The following is a 14,493-nucleotide window of genomic DNA, read 5'->3' as shown; positions in this document are numbered from 1 at the left end:
TCAAGACATTTGATTGGTGTAGAAATTCCTCCTTGGTTTGTCTTTGCTTCCATTCACAACCACGACTGTATATTGTCCCCACACATACACCTCTAAATATACCTCCTGGCCCCATAAGACTAACACAGTATACAGCAGCCATAAGGCTCGATCTGGCCCGCCAGATGTTTCGAGCGAAAAAAAAAAAGACTTAAAAAAAATTATAATACAAATCACTGTTTTTCTGTTGTTTTATGTATTTTTATGAGGGAAAAAATGTGCTTCAAATGTGTAGGAGCACTAATTATTTTTCATAATCTGAGCATGATGAGCAGAGTGACACTTGGTGCAGGTGGGTCAGGTAATTAAGGCAGTTTGGGATCCCAATACTATTTTGCACCTTAACAATACAGCACAACCCAATAGGTGTTTGTTTTTGCCTGTGATTGGCAGTTAAGTTTCAGTTTTGGGTGTTCAAGTGAAAAAGTTTGGCCCCTCGGTCTACAGTAACTTCTACCAGGGACATGAAGTAATACATCAGTGAGTAAATGTTTTAGTAATGGCTGGCCAGGTACTTTGAGAGCTAACAAGAAGGCATTATCCGACCGGCATTATGATACTGTTGAAACAAACACATTGCATTAGAAGCTTATCAGAGGTTTGTAGCCACTGTTGTCCAGGAGATTGTCACATCACCTGAAAGCCGTCCGTCTGATGAGGAGCTGTTGTTTTGTTAAATTGCACGTCGCATCGCGAGCATTGAAGCGCACACAAAAGCAAATCAACAGTCTCTAAGGAAAGTAGCTTTTACCAGCTGTTAACAGGTTGAAGGAAATGAGTGGATGCGGTTGTACGCCGTGTTGCACTTGCAGCAGAAGTAACGGATCTATAGGGAAGCATTCTTTATCATGAGACCAGCATGAGCTGTGTACCAAGTGCCATATGGTCCATTTTCCTTCCTGACCTCGCCTACTCATCTGCAAAATAAAAAGTGACAAAGACGCTACCTTGGCAACACCTGCAATGCATCCTAATTGGTAGTTTTAAGTTTTAATATCAGACTATCATATCTCAACTCGCCGTGCTTCTACTGTAGTTACACATAATGGACGACTTCTTAAAATAGCATCTTTCACAATTTGAAATGGCTTATAGTCTTTAGACAGTAATTATCTAGGATTCGACATGGCATAAATGTGACCTCATATGAAATTGCATGAAATACCACATAGCCTGATGCAAGACTAATGGAGAGGCATTCTATTATTGCTGCTTCAGTAGCACTTAGGAGAATAGATGTGCTCAAAGCTTCAATTAATGTCCTTTAATCCTGTGACAATGGAGATCTGTAGGGCTAATCATATAAATCTATTTGGCAACTGGCTAAAGAGCCTATATTCTTAAATACTATATGTGTGTGATCTTTAAAATGATGTGTTCAGGCATTCAAAAAATGCCCATAGGTGTGACGTTATTCTGCCATTCATCAGAGGGGTGAGCAAGATTTCACGGTTAGCTATATTTTCAGCTTGAACACCATGGGCTGTAATGTTAGAAAGTAATTTTGCTCAAGCTCAACGTTTTTTGTTTTTTGTTTTTTGTTTTGTTTTTTTTTTATTGGTAAAAGCATTGTATATTTTTCAGCCACTTTTTCCTCACCTGCAGCAGGGGAGACTGTTCAAATGAGGTTCAAAGGCACATTTTTTAAACTGGCTCTTTCCATCCCTTACAGAAATCTAAGGTTTCTACCTTTGAGAAGATGTGGGCTTTTATGAGCAGCAAGCCAAGCACATCACTGGTGAAGTCTATTGAAGATGGGATTCAGAGGGTGCTGAAGTCCGACTATGCTCTCATTATGGAGTCCACAACTATCGATTACATCACTAGGAGGAACTGTAACCTGACACAGGTGGGAGGACTCATTGACAGCAAAGGCTACGGCATCGGCACTCCCCTCGGTAAGACCTGCATATGGCCAGAGAATAAATTTTCCACTGCAAAGTAATGAAAAATTCAAGCCTTTTTTTTTGAGTTGTGTGTTGCTTTTGAAGAATGAGGGTCAGGGTTTGCTTTTTAGACAATGCAGGAGCACAAGACGTGTTTTTTTAGCTACCAGTCAGACAGTATGCCACAATGTGTTTATGAACCTTATTATCACAGAATCCAGCTGGCGTTTCTTCCAAAGTAAAACAGGCCTTATGTTGCTTCCAGGCTCCCCGTACAGGGACAAAATCACCATAGCAATCCTAAGCATCTTGGAGGATGGGCGCCTACACATGCTGAGGGAGAAGTGGTGGAGTGGGAGCAGCTGCTTGGATGAAGAGCGTCGCGAGACAGGCCCCATGGGTATCCAGAACCTGGGTGGTATATTCATTGTGCTGGCATCTGGCCTAGTGCTGTCTGTTTTTGTGGCAATCGCTGAATTCATCTACAAGCTACGGAAGACAGCAGAACGTGAGCAGGTATATGTCCCCATAAATCATCCTGAATTAGTTCATTTGATCTTCACTCTGTGGCTTGGATGGAGGGAAAATTAATCTAACATTAATTTAATTAACACCCCATCAGGATTTCAGTTTATTTCACCCTCGATTTTAGCAAAGAAGTTGCTAACCATGCCTATTTTGTTATGATACACATAGCATCTAAATCAAAGCTGTGCTGAATTCATGGCTTTTAGTTCAAACATCTTCTAAAAGGATTTGCATGCCTTCGGCTAATCCCTAGGAGTACTTGGCCATAACACCACAACATTTACTTATTTTAACAGGCATAATTGCAAATTGGAGCATAGAGAATTAATCCATTATTAGTCATTGGAGATGTCAGAATAGCATGAACCCTTTACTGCTGTAAATCACTAATTTGAGTCATGCTTAGTGAGTAGTTGCATGCATGCTCATGCACCATACTTGTTCACTCTTTCTGACACAGCAGCAATAATGAACCGTGTGCAGGCTACATGTGGCGATGGTGCGATTTGACATTGCTGACAGCCATGGATGAACGTGCACACATACACACACCAGCAGTAACACAGCATGAATATTATGTTCTAATGCATTTTGTGCTCTTTAGACTGTCGACACTCTCTGCTGTCAGAACAATTTAAAGCTAAGGCATTTACCCCCCGTCCCTTTTCCCCTCTTCTCCTTCTTGCTCCCCTCCCCGCATCCTCCCTTTTTGCCCAGAGGTCTTTGTGCAGTGCCATGGTGGACGAGATCAGACTGTCGTTCACCTGCGAGAGACGGGTGAAGCACAAGCCTCAGCCTCCAGTCATGGTGAAGACGGATGCAGTGATCAACATGCACGCCTACAACGACCGACGACTCCCAGGAAAGGACAACATGAGCTGCAGCACTGGGATGACTCCCGTGTTCCCATGACAATGTGTTCCCCCCAGGGCAAGAACCTCCTGAGCAACGTGTCAGGGGTGATGCCAGAGACTAGAGACAATGGCATAGATGGAATCACCAGATTCACCATTAACCACAGTGACATGGGGACACTAACAAAACATGGCCAACTCAAAATGGCAGCATCAGCCACACAGGTATGACAGCATTCACCACTGTATTCCAAACCACGAGAGGTAAAAGAAATATTTGGGGGAGGTCCTGGGAAAACAGTATACCCAAATAATCAGTTTCAAGTCTGATGTTTACGTGCGCAACACAAAAACACAAGAAAATACACATCGTTCAAGGAATCCTCCATCAGTGAAAAGACTGAGAATTTTATGGGGAAAAAAGGACTGAAGCAGGAAGAAACGCTGTGTTAAGAATGGCAATAAATGGCAGATATACAAGCGGGAAGAGGAAGAGCAGTTTTCATTGGAGATCAGTTTTTGCCACACATTAAAATTCTATCAAGTTCTTACCTTTATCCTGTTGATTTACACAAACTCCTGAATGGCCTTTGACAGCAGAAAATAATGTTACCTCAAACTTTGTTGTCTAGGCCTGAGTGGTTATCTCTGAGTGATAAGCTGCGTGATGTTTTGAAAGCACGGTTCACAGGGACACGCACGATAACCTGCACGAGCGCTCCTTCAGTATCTGCAGTATCGTTATTGGTGGAGGCCTGTAGCAAGATACAACTGTTCAACAGTAAATATGCGTTTGTAGAAGTCGTCGTGTGAAATTACCTAAACTGTTACAAGGAAGCAATTCATCATTGATCCAGAGCAAAGCTGGAATAAGGAGACATCTTTGTTTAAAGATTCCACCGTTGACCATCAGATCGTGCTGTTCTGGGATTAGATTTATTTGAGCAGAAGTACATTTTATGTCCAAATCATTTTGTACATGATTGAATTTTAATCAGTATAATTGCCAAAGATGTGACCATTCGACAGAACTATATACAGTATGGGCCAGTTTCTGCTCACTTGGCACTTATTTTGTGTTCAATGCGAAGTAAATTGGAGTGGTTAAAGTGGAACCATTAAGGGATCTTGCTATAACAGTTTTTCCAACCATGCAGGGTAATATGTATTCAAAGTTAATCGTATTCGGCAAAGTCGCAGCATTAATGTCCCTGTTTGCAAACCATCTCACCTCTAAATATTGTAATGTAAAACAATCATTGAAGAAGAAGCATAAGAAAAGGAACTGATGGATTTCCTGATAAAATGTCTCTCTGAAATCATAAACTCAGGTCTGTGTAAATTCCAAAAGGAAAATCAAGGACATGTTGAGCAAACATATGAACTAATTTTAAAACTTGCTCACCTTTGATGGAGAAGGTATGTATGTGCAGACTGGGTTGGAAGGCTTTGGATCAGGCAGTTCTGTCTCTATCTTAGTTTCAAATTAACTGTAAGTCACAGAGACAAATTGTAAGAGACTGTGACCTTAAAACTGAAGTGCATTTTTCTGGACTGCTTTTAATTTTACCCATCGAACGACGTGCTGGAATTATTCCATGTGTGGCTGCAGGACCATTGAATGTCCCAAGTACTTCTGAACACATTTTGAAGCAGTTACTTCATTCATCAGTTATGGTCTAGAGGCTTTTTGGCAGGAAACTTGATTGTTTTGCATTATGAGCGTCATGAAAACTGGGCAAGGGTTTAATTTGAAAATATGAAAAGATTTTGAAGGTTATCTCAGACTTGAAAGCCACGAGCTTTTTCTGTTTAATTAGCTAATGTGGACAGAGTGTGAAGATAATGTGGTGAACAGACAGCAGGAGCCAGATGATGATTTTGTGCGTTCATGTTGACTTTGATGCCTGTTGCGTAAGTGTACATCTTCAGCAAGTGTCACGCCGTGGGAAGATTCGAAGAGTCTGTGAGCTGCTGTCGCCTGGGGGAGCTGAACGAACGGCAAACCTCTGTGAGGTTTTCGTTGTCGATAGGTCGAGAGACAAAAAAAAAAAAAAGAAATAAAATAAAAATAAAAAAATTGTTAACTATCTAATTCAAGGAAACTCCAATCTGTAAAACTTAGCGTTGGTTTGGTAGAGATTCACTGTATAATTGTTTATCGATTCCCTTCTGCAAAGTAGAGTATGTAGATAAGATCAGCAGGAGAAAATGTATTTTGCTAAATTTATACAAAATGAATTCTGTTCACAGTCAAATATGTTAGATGCTATTTATTTCATTAGAGAGGTCACTTTAACCTACTTCCTCACTTTACCCAAGTTCCACATCCCCAGACCTTTTTTATTTATTTAATGGAAATTAATTATACTATGGTATATTGGATTGATATCATCCAGATGGGAAAATGTATGTAAATTTTCATTTATGATGGCGAATATATTTCTAAAAGGTGAACATGAAATGGAAGTGTTGAGCTTCCCCAATAATTTTGGGGACAGTCCCTTAGAGTTTATCTTGTGTACCTGGACCTTTCTTGCTCTTGAAATCCCAATTAGGACCTGGTCTCAAGTATGACCGCGGCCGATACGTGGTTATACTATATTACTGTTACCCTCACATGTACTGTAGCTTTCCATGCAGGTGATTCAAAGACTCAAGTTTGCTTGTATTTCACCTCTGTAATATGTGAAAATAATCAAAAATTTCATCATAATCAAAATTAGTTGGAATTTCAACAAGGTTTCTGATTTGGCTGATTCAGTCAGTTTGGTTACTGAATATATACATCTTTTTTATAAATTAATGTGAATAATAATGTCATTTTACACAAAATTGTATGAAATGTGAGAGAAAAGTAATGCAAAATGTAAGCTACATAACCTGTGTTCCATTAGCAGTGTGTGATATGAGTTTTGATTTTCCAGCAGTCACGACGGTATGCCTTTTTATGTATACCTTTCTTTTGAGTTGCACAGCTTCTATCATTTGGCAGAAAACCTTTCAAACAATGCGAAAAATATGTTTGGTGCCAACCAGGGTTTTCTTTGTGGACATGCAGAATTTCTATGAATATAGTTTTTGTAAGGTTTTGTAAAAAAAAAAGGAAAAAAAAAAGATTTTGTTTTCCTAGTAACTGTATGTGTCAAGAGAACATTAGAATAACCGACATCTGAGTAAAACATGGGGAAATTCAATGAAATGTTATAGAAAAGCTATTGAATTATTTTCTTTTTAACACATTGTGAATAATTCAATTGTACAGTTTGCTGTATGGGTTATATGAAGTTTTAAATAAAAAATACAAACTATTTAAATCTGCTGTTGAGCTACTGATTGATCTGCGTTGTGTTACCATGTTAAAAACACATTAGCAATACTGTGGCTGTTCCTGTTTGTAATAGTAAGTTGTACTACTGCATTTAGAAAGTTCACGTGAAGTAAAATATTAGCACTGACTCAAATATAAAACCCAGTGGCAACTCAGTGTTTTTTAGGGTGATTTTCCAAAGTACCAGCTACATAATTAGATTAGATTACATTAGATTGGATTTTTAAAGATCCCAGTGGGAGATCATAGCACTATGTGAGATGATTATATGACAACATCAAGTACAGTGAATAATTAAGAAAAGCAAATGTACAGATAGAAATAAGGATACACCATAATCATTATTACGCTACTTCATCAGATGTCAAATGGGAGAACTAACAGATGTTTGCATGCATGCAAATATGTATATATCACTTAATGAAATGCCTTCATTTGCATGAACAATTTTCAGTTTCCTTGGAGGGAAACAGAATGAAAGAAGAATCCTCCCCACCTGTCACTAAGACTTCAAGATGTCCCTCAGACTCTATGGCGTGCAAGAATTTTTTTTGAAACTTCAACCTGAAATTATTATTTTCCCCAGAAAAAGTTGCAGGGAGGTCTCACCCGTTTTTAAAGCCCAACATCTCACACAGCTACTGAAGAATTCGACTGAAGATTAGTGTCAGATCACCCTGGGCCGAATATCCTGCTGCTCCAAGTACTGAATATACACCATTTAAGGATTTTCACTTTGGGGATACTTGCTGTAGTTGCAGCATTTTACATTAAGCAGTGGCCTTAGAGAAATATAATAAGCATGATTAACACCCACAGTGCATTTGCCATAGTTATAATTCCGGTCAAATAAAGAATAATGCTATAAAAATGAGATCTGTGTCAAAATGAGATGGATATTAGAAGATAGATAAGAAAGCGATTGCCTCAACAGTTAGTAAGATACAGGTCAGGAACCAGCTAATGCATGAGGCAGCTCTGTGTGCTGAAACAAGAAACAGAGGAACCTTTGAAGACTGAACATGTGAAAATCCTTCAAAAGTGTCTCAAGGTAAGAGGAATTATTCAGTACCATTAAACCTCTGATGGAATAGGCTCATTCTTTCCTATCTATTGTCTTATACTAGATGAGAAAGAAAGAAAAAGGCCAGGATTTTTATGTTGGTCTTTTCTTGGAGTCCACAAATTCAAAACAGTGTTACACTTGCATGCAACAGCTGCTGCATGGTAAGGCTTCCCGGGTCTATCGTGTAAAACACAGAGTACTGCAAAACTCGAGAGGGGGAAAGGAATAAACACATGTGCTTCAAGTGGCGTTCATGCATGAATGAATATGCGTGGTGACGTGAGGTAGCCAATCGACTGTGATAGGCAGAGATTGACCTTGCTGGCGTTGGGATGGCAGACGTGCGTGTTAAAAAAGCAGGGGAAACCCCAGGCCATGCCGTTGAGGAGCAGCGGGCGCATAATGAGCGATGGGCAGGGGCCTTGCGCCTAATGGGAAGATTTATTATCTCTCACTATCAATTAATCCCTTCGGACAGACCGGGGCCAGCAGGAGCACATCAGGAGTATGTAAAAGAGAGAGAGGGAGACCGAGGGAGGATGGGAGCCAGCCAAATGAAGAGAAAGAGATGTGAAAGGACAAGAGAGGTGGAGGGAGCAGGAGCAGTGGGGTGAAATGAAAAAAGATGGAGTGAGAATAGGAAAAGGCCGAGGAGAATGAGGGAATGATTTGAAGATAATACCCACAAAGATTTGAGCGCTACGCAGAGAATAAAAGGTGGAGAACAACGGGTTAATGACAAAACGAAGAGGGAGGTGTAGTTGGTAATAAGATATAAGTGACGGAAGACAATGCAGGAATTAGACGAGATAGAAATGAGACGGAGGAAAAAACACGAGTGAAACAAAGAGAAGCCAAGACGTCTATGGGAGACTCAGGGAACATAAAACAGAATGTGGAAGACTGACACAACACTACGAGCCACTTTGTGCACATGCTTTTAAAGATTAGCTGCATGTTCAGCTTGAAAACTCCACGCTGGACTGGTGGTGCAATAATGTAGATAACAATCTTGGGAAGTAGGTCAGTGAGTATATGGATATATTTTAAGAAATGGGCCTTTTTGAAAATAAACTACACAGTTACTAAATGGCTTTTAATGAAAATAATTTCATTCAGGCACAGTTATATGTGATGGTGCTCAATTATGTTAGAGTGGCTTTTAAGAAAAGGGACGTTTTTCTTATTTTTATGATGGCAAGTCTATGTTTGATTTAATGTTAATGGGCTGCAGCCCAGTCTAGAACCATAAACTATTTATCCAGAGTGGTTTTACATAGTGTTCCTCGCGTTGTGAATAGCAGAAGCAATGAATGACATGAGGACTTTGCAGTGCCTTTACAGTCCTCAATCTCATGTTTTCAAATATATTCTCACATATTTCACTGTACTGTACCATGCACGATAAGTGAAGCTCCGCATGAAGAAAGTACAACCGAAAGCTGACCTCCAGCATCTTTGCATGATGGAGACTGCCTCGGTCTGTTGCTCATGCGTGCTCGTGGCAGTTCTCTCACTCTGATGGCTCGTGTCCAGACCAGTGCTATTTTTGATGACCTTGACAGGACCGTCAGTGGGTGATGTTCTGCTTGACACTCCAGGGCGATGTGCTGGAGCCCGATGGCTGTGCATCATCGACCCACTTGGGGGTGAATGAATGCCCGACCCGTGCTATGCCCATCTCTGTGGACCCACTGGGTGAGAGACCCATCTTAGCTGTAGCTGCACCAGAGGTTTGGCTTGATAGGAGGGCCAGTGTGCGCTGAACCTTATTATAGGCACTGTCATCAACCCAGAAAACTGAATTCCCTCCAGGAAGCACAGGATATGTAGCTGTAAAGGATGCAGCTGAATAAAAATTGTCCTGGAGGAATGGAGGTGGATGTCAACTTTGAAAAAAAGCAGAGGGTATTACAAACCAGAGTATGGGAAGTTAACTTTAAAGTTATAATCCTTACGATTTTCAGAAAATCAAACTCTGTTTTTGATACCCTGGTCAGCATTTTTCCAGCGATAGCCATTCAATGCATTTAAATTCAGCAATTACTTCTCCATATAGTAGTTTCATTGTTAGTGGTGAGTCCGCCATTGCTGTGTGGAATTCAGATTACCTTCACAGGCATAACTGATTCACTGGAAAAGATGCAGCATGTAGTCCAGCGCTATTGTAATTTTATTTAATTGATATTGATCTCGCTGTTTGTCACTGTTTGAACGCTGTATCAGAGCTGTGTTATGGTACAAACATTAAACATTTTGTGTCAATGACATTCCAGAATGGTATCAAAATCCTCATTTAGCCAGCAGGCCAAAGCAAACCCTTGAGTCTCATCGCATGTATTTAAGCAATACAAGTCAAACGGCAGGATTGGACTGACGCTCACACATTTTCAGTTTCATATGTGGGCACTGGGCCAAAGCTGGATTACAAGACTAATAGAAGGTCGATAGCACTGTCCATCCCAGTAACATTAAAAATGATGAACAATTAATGAGTGTGTAATTACAGCACACCATTATGCTCTAATGAAGTGGTACCACAGTGGGAACACTCATGCATATTCTACCTTCTATAATGAGTTTGGCATTACATGTATCGTATTTGTACAAGGGGACACCATATGGTGGCATATCGGAATGAGAGCAAAGCATTGTTTATTCCAGACCCCATCTCTTTTATTGCAAATCACTGCCACCACCAGTATCAGAGCTTTATCTTCACACCATCATATTGAATTATCCATTTGGCTGTAGGTGAAATAGCCTGATAGAGACATTGCCCACAAAATGCCTTGGTGACTTGCTCTGTCTGTTCTCTGTCTTTGACCCTGATAATGACTGGAATAGAGGCTTTTCATGAATATAAATATACAATTGGATGAAAGGCAATTTTCTCCACTGTGCATAAAATAACACTCTTGAACATTTAATATGGAGTAGTATTTGTCAAGAAGGTACTGTGCTTTTGCAGCTTAACATCGCTCAGTGGCCACTCTATTAGGTACAACTGTTCATTTATGTAAATCACTCACTCCTCTAGAGAGCGAGTCACATGCAAATGAAGCTTAAGCGTACTGTAGAGCTTACACACAGTTAAGCTAAATGTGTGAATGCACATGATGCAATACTTACATGTTGTATACTTTGACAGTTTGTGCTAGCATCTGAGACCTTACCAAGAATTTGTGCAACAGAGAAGGTGAGGTCCATCCATCAAGAAGCCCTCAGTCTGTTATGTGTTAGAGGGCCTACAGACTGTCAGAGGGCTGAACGCTTCCTGCATGCTCACAGTGTACCAAGCAGAGTAAGATGAGTGAGACGTCCCACCAGACAGCCCTTCTTGCTGGGATGAAGCAAGAAGAGATGCTTATTTTGAACTGTCTTGCATTGTAGCGCAAACTATTTAAGCGTTGTGGATCTACCTGACGCAGACATTGCAATCACCAGCCAATCATGATTGTCGTAATGAAATCAATGCTTCTGAGGAAAATCCCACAGTGAGACATCTCACTCACGCCACTGGTAACCAGGGTTAGCCTACAGTTTTACCTCATCAGCTTCATTTATTTTTGTAAATCTAAACTTTGTAAAAGCGTTGTCTGAAAATAGTTTGTTTGCGAATGACTGCATTGTGTTTCTATTTATGTTTTCCACAGCATCCCCACTTTGTTGGATTCAGAGTTTTAGAAGCAGCGGTGGTGGAGTCTGGATTATTTTCACAACACTATTTCATAGCAATAAAAAAAATGGCATTTGAATGCCAAACTATTCCCACCCATCATTGCTTACTGTGTGTAGCTTTAAATTACCTTAGCAAATTGATATTTCACTCTTTGTGCAGACATGAGTGTGTACATTCAGTATCCATATCACAGCTTAATGTCAGCCATCATCGAACATAGATGCAATCGCATTACATAAATATGCATTTGTATACTTAAAAGTATTGTATTGATATTAATGTTGCATTATATTTGAAGGCATTCGGGAATTGCTTCATTTTTAGAGACTGTGAGCAGAACTTTGTAGTGGAACGCATTTAATAAATTGTGCTTTTGTTGTTTCTGTGTATCTGCTATCTATTACAATCCTAAAAACTGGGTAATGTCTGTCCTCTAGATGATTTTAGGATATTAAGATCCCAGCAGTCCACTCATTATCTTGATCAAGTGATTTCAAGTGATTTTCACCCAGACTTTGTGTGTCCCCATACATCCAAAAAATGTTGTGTTTTCTTCTGCCAGAAGATTTCTTACTATCTATCAGCCCAAAGAACAAAAGATTGCAAACCTGCAAAGCACCTTTGAGATGAGCTGGATGAAATGTTAGCAGCATGAATGTTTCACTGAAGTCACTTCAGAAAATGCCAGATTCTATCCAGCCATCAAAGACTGAGATTCCTTTGGAAGCTTCTTGCATCTTGTTGAGTCCATGCACAGAAGAATTCAGTGTTCTTGACGAAACAGGGACAGCTTTTTATCAGCGTCATTGATGTAATTACATCAATGAGAGTGATGCACATTACAGTCGGGTGAAACTTGCTCCTAAAAGCAAGCTCCAAATGTGCATGCAGACAGCATTGGACTTAAAATTGCAACAGCTATGCTTTCCTTGTTCATGGGAGGTACCATCACCATATATACATCTGTAGGATTGAACTGCAGGTGCTGTAGCTCTCAGCTCCTGTAGCAATGACTGAACAGCTGCCTATTGTGGCAGACTGCAAAATATGAGTGTGTTTGCGGGTGAGTCTGAATAACTTGCCAGTATTTTGAGTTGCTTTGCATCTATAGCAAAACAGTTGGACCTGCCTAATTGGTCTGAGCTGGGTTTATCTAATACAATGGCCACTGAGTATGTTTTGGATTTGCTGTGTAAGGAAGGTCTTTGTCATCATCAAACAGGAACTCCAAACCTCTTTGCTCGCAGTACCTGAGGATATACTGTCAATGTTTTATCCCAAGGTTTCTTGCAGCCTACAGCGAGGCTGTTTGATGTTGGCCCAGGACCAGACTTCATTCGGTTCCAGGGGGGATGAAGTTCACCAGCAGATGATTTGCTATTCTCTGTCAAACTCCATCCCTACATTTCTATTCTTCAGCCTGGGAAGCTGCCAACAACATGTAAACCCCTGTAAAATGTCCTTACATCATATATAGAGTGGTTATGCAAAAACATCAAGATTGCACAAAGGCAGTGTTTACCGCTAATGGTTTCTCTTAGCCTTGACTATTACGGGTGAATGGGCATGTGCTGGCTTCTCTGCACAGCCTTTGTCAGTTGTGGGCTAAAAGTACATTTCAGAATCAGAATTGGCTAGCAGCTGCTTACCCCAGCTTGGCACATTCACTGTAATGATTTGATCATGATGATAAGTTTAATGGAGGCTTTCTTTTACTACAAGAGGGTGAGGCCAATTTTGCTTTACTACTGCACAGAGGAAGTAATTATGACAGAAACTAAATTCAAGTATGTCTTTTGCTCTCTTTGCCTCCTTACCAGAACATGAAAAATCCTCAGTGAACGGAAGCCAGCCAGTCTCTCTTCTCTCTCATGTCTCTCTTCTATAAGAGGACGTTATATGGCCTGTCCACAGGGAAGGTGCTGGAGGGTGTCTGGCTGACTAGGGGAAAGTTTATGGGCTGTGAAGGCCAATTTGAGCAGCCTGCAGATGGAGTCCAAAACCGCCATGTCACCTTCCTCCCTCAATCGCTCTCCAATAGAACGGTGAAGAAGAAAAAAAAGCCACCATCACCAAGGAAACAATGCTCTCGTTCAAAACTATTTTTGACTGATAGTGGCATGGATTTGTGTGCCGTAAACTGCTCATTAATATTAAATAAGGAAGTGACAGTTGGAGGGACTTGGCACACGCTCTTGGCACCTCAAGCGGGATTGCAAGTGATGGCTGGGTGCTTTGTTTAACCCAATATGTGGTGGTTAAGTGAAAGAACAGCTGCTTTGGACTCCTAAGACCACGGTGGTGCTTGGCAGTGTCGCGATAATGTGGTCAAACGGCAAAAGCCTTGTATCTCATATGTATTTTACAGCAGGGTTATACCAGTTCTACTTTTATTTTATATTTCTTATTGTATTGCAATTCTTACTTTATTTATTTTGATGAATCAAAGTCCTATTTTGATGGTGACAAATGCAACATGTGTTATCCTGAATATCAACAGGCACTGGACATCAGACTGATGATTTCTTTACTGATATTAATTTGGTCATGGTTGGTCTTTTCAGTGACTCTCTGATACATATCCATTCACAATTGATTTCAAGTCTTTTGGATCTGGCTTCTGTGACAGATCTTGGCAGCGTTTCCCTTGTTTCAGATGGATAACTAACATCAACTTATGCCATACATGAAATAAGGAGTTGGAAACAAAGCCACACGCTGTAGCCATAAAGTGCATGATTAAAACGTGTGTCGTGCTTTCAGTATTTATGGCAGATGACTTCCGTTGTGCTAGACTTGTTTTAATATCCACACAAAGCTACAAAAATGTTAATGTGCAGCCACTGAAAATAACAATTTATGTCCCCCATTGTGTTTTATTTTTGTGGCTCATTGTCGCCCGTGTTTATGAGCAAGGCCAAATGTAAAGTCATATTTAATTACAGCGCATTATTGCTCAATGAGGCTTTGTTAATGCAAGCTAGTGTCTCAGATATAAAAGATAAAGAGCCAGCACCTGTAGACGAGCATAAATGTGACAGTGTATTACCTTCTACAGTTACACGGAATATGAGAGTAACACAATTTATGAGTTCGTTCTCAGCAGT

General features: G+C 40.3%; 1 protein-coding gene across 1 annotated transcript in view; it reads left to right on the top strand.

The window, feature by feature from the left end:
- grik3 (glutamate ionotropic receptor kainate type subunit 3) overlaps window positions 1-5,345 on the top strand; it is a 93,107-nt gene extending 87,762 nt beyond the window's left edge. Inside the window, exons 14-16 of the mRNA XM_076736591.1 lie at window positions 1,712-1,937; window positions 2,191-2,441; window positions 3,171-5,345. Coding sequence (XP_076592706.1) covers window positions 1,712-1,937; window positions 2,191-2,441; window positions 3,171-3,365 — 672 coding nt within the window. The 3' untranslated portion in view covers window positions 3,366-5,345. The remainder of the gene's footprint in view (window positions 1-1,711; window positions 1,938-2,190; window positions 2,442-3,170) is intronic.
- The last annotated feature ends 9,148 nt before the right edge of the window (window positions 5,346-14,493 follow it).

The sequence above is a fragment of the Chaetodon auriga genome, chromosome 8 (assembly GCF_051107435.1).
Source record: "Chaetodon auriga isolate fChaAug3 chromosome 8, fChaAug3.hap1, whole genome shotgun sequence".
Classification (NCBI taxonomy): domain Eukaryota; kingdom Metazoa; phylum Chordata; class Actinopteri; order Chaetodontiformes; family Chaetodontidae; genus Chaetodon; species Chaetodon auriga.
Note: the sequence above shows the minus strand (reverse complement) of the source record. Positions and strands in the feature narration are given on the sequence as shown.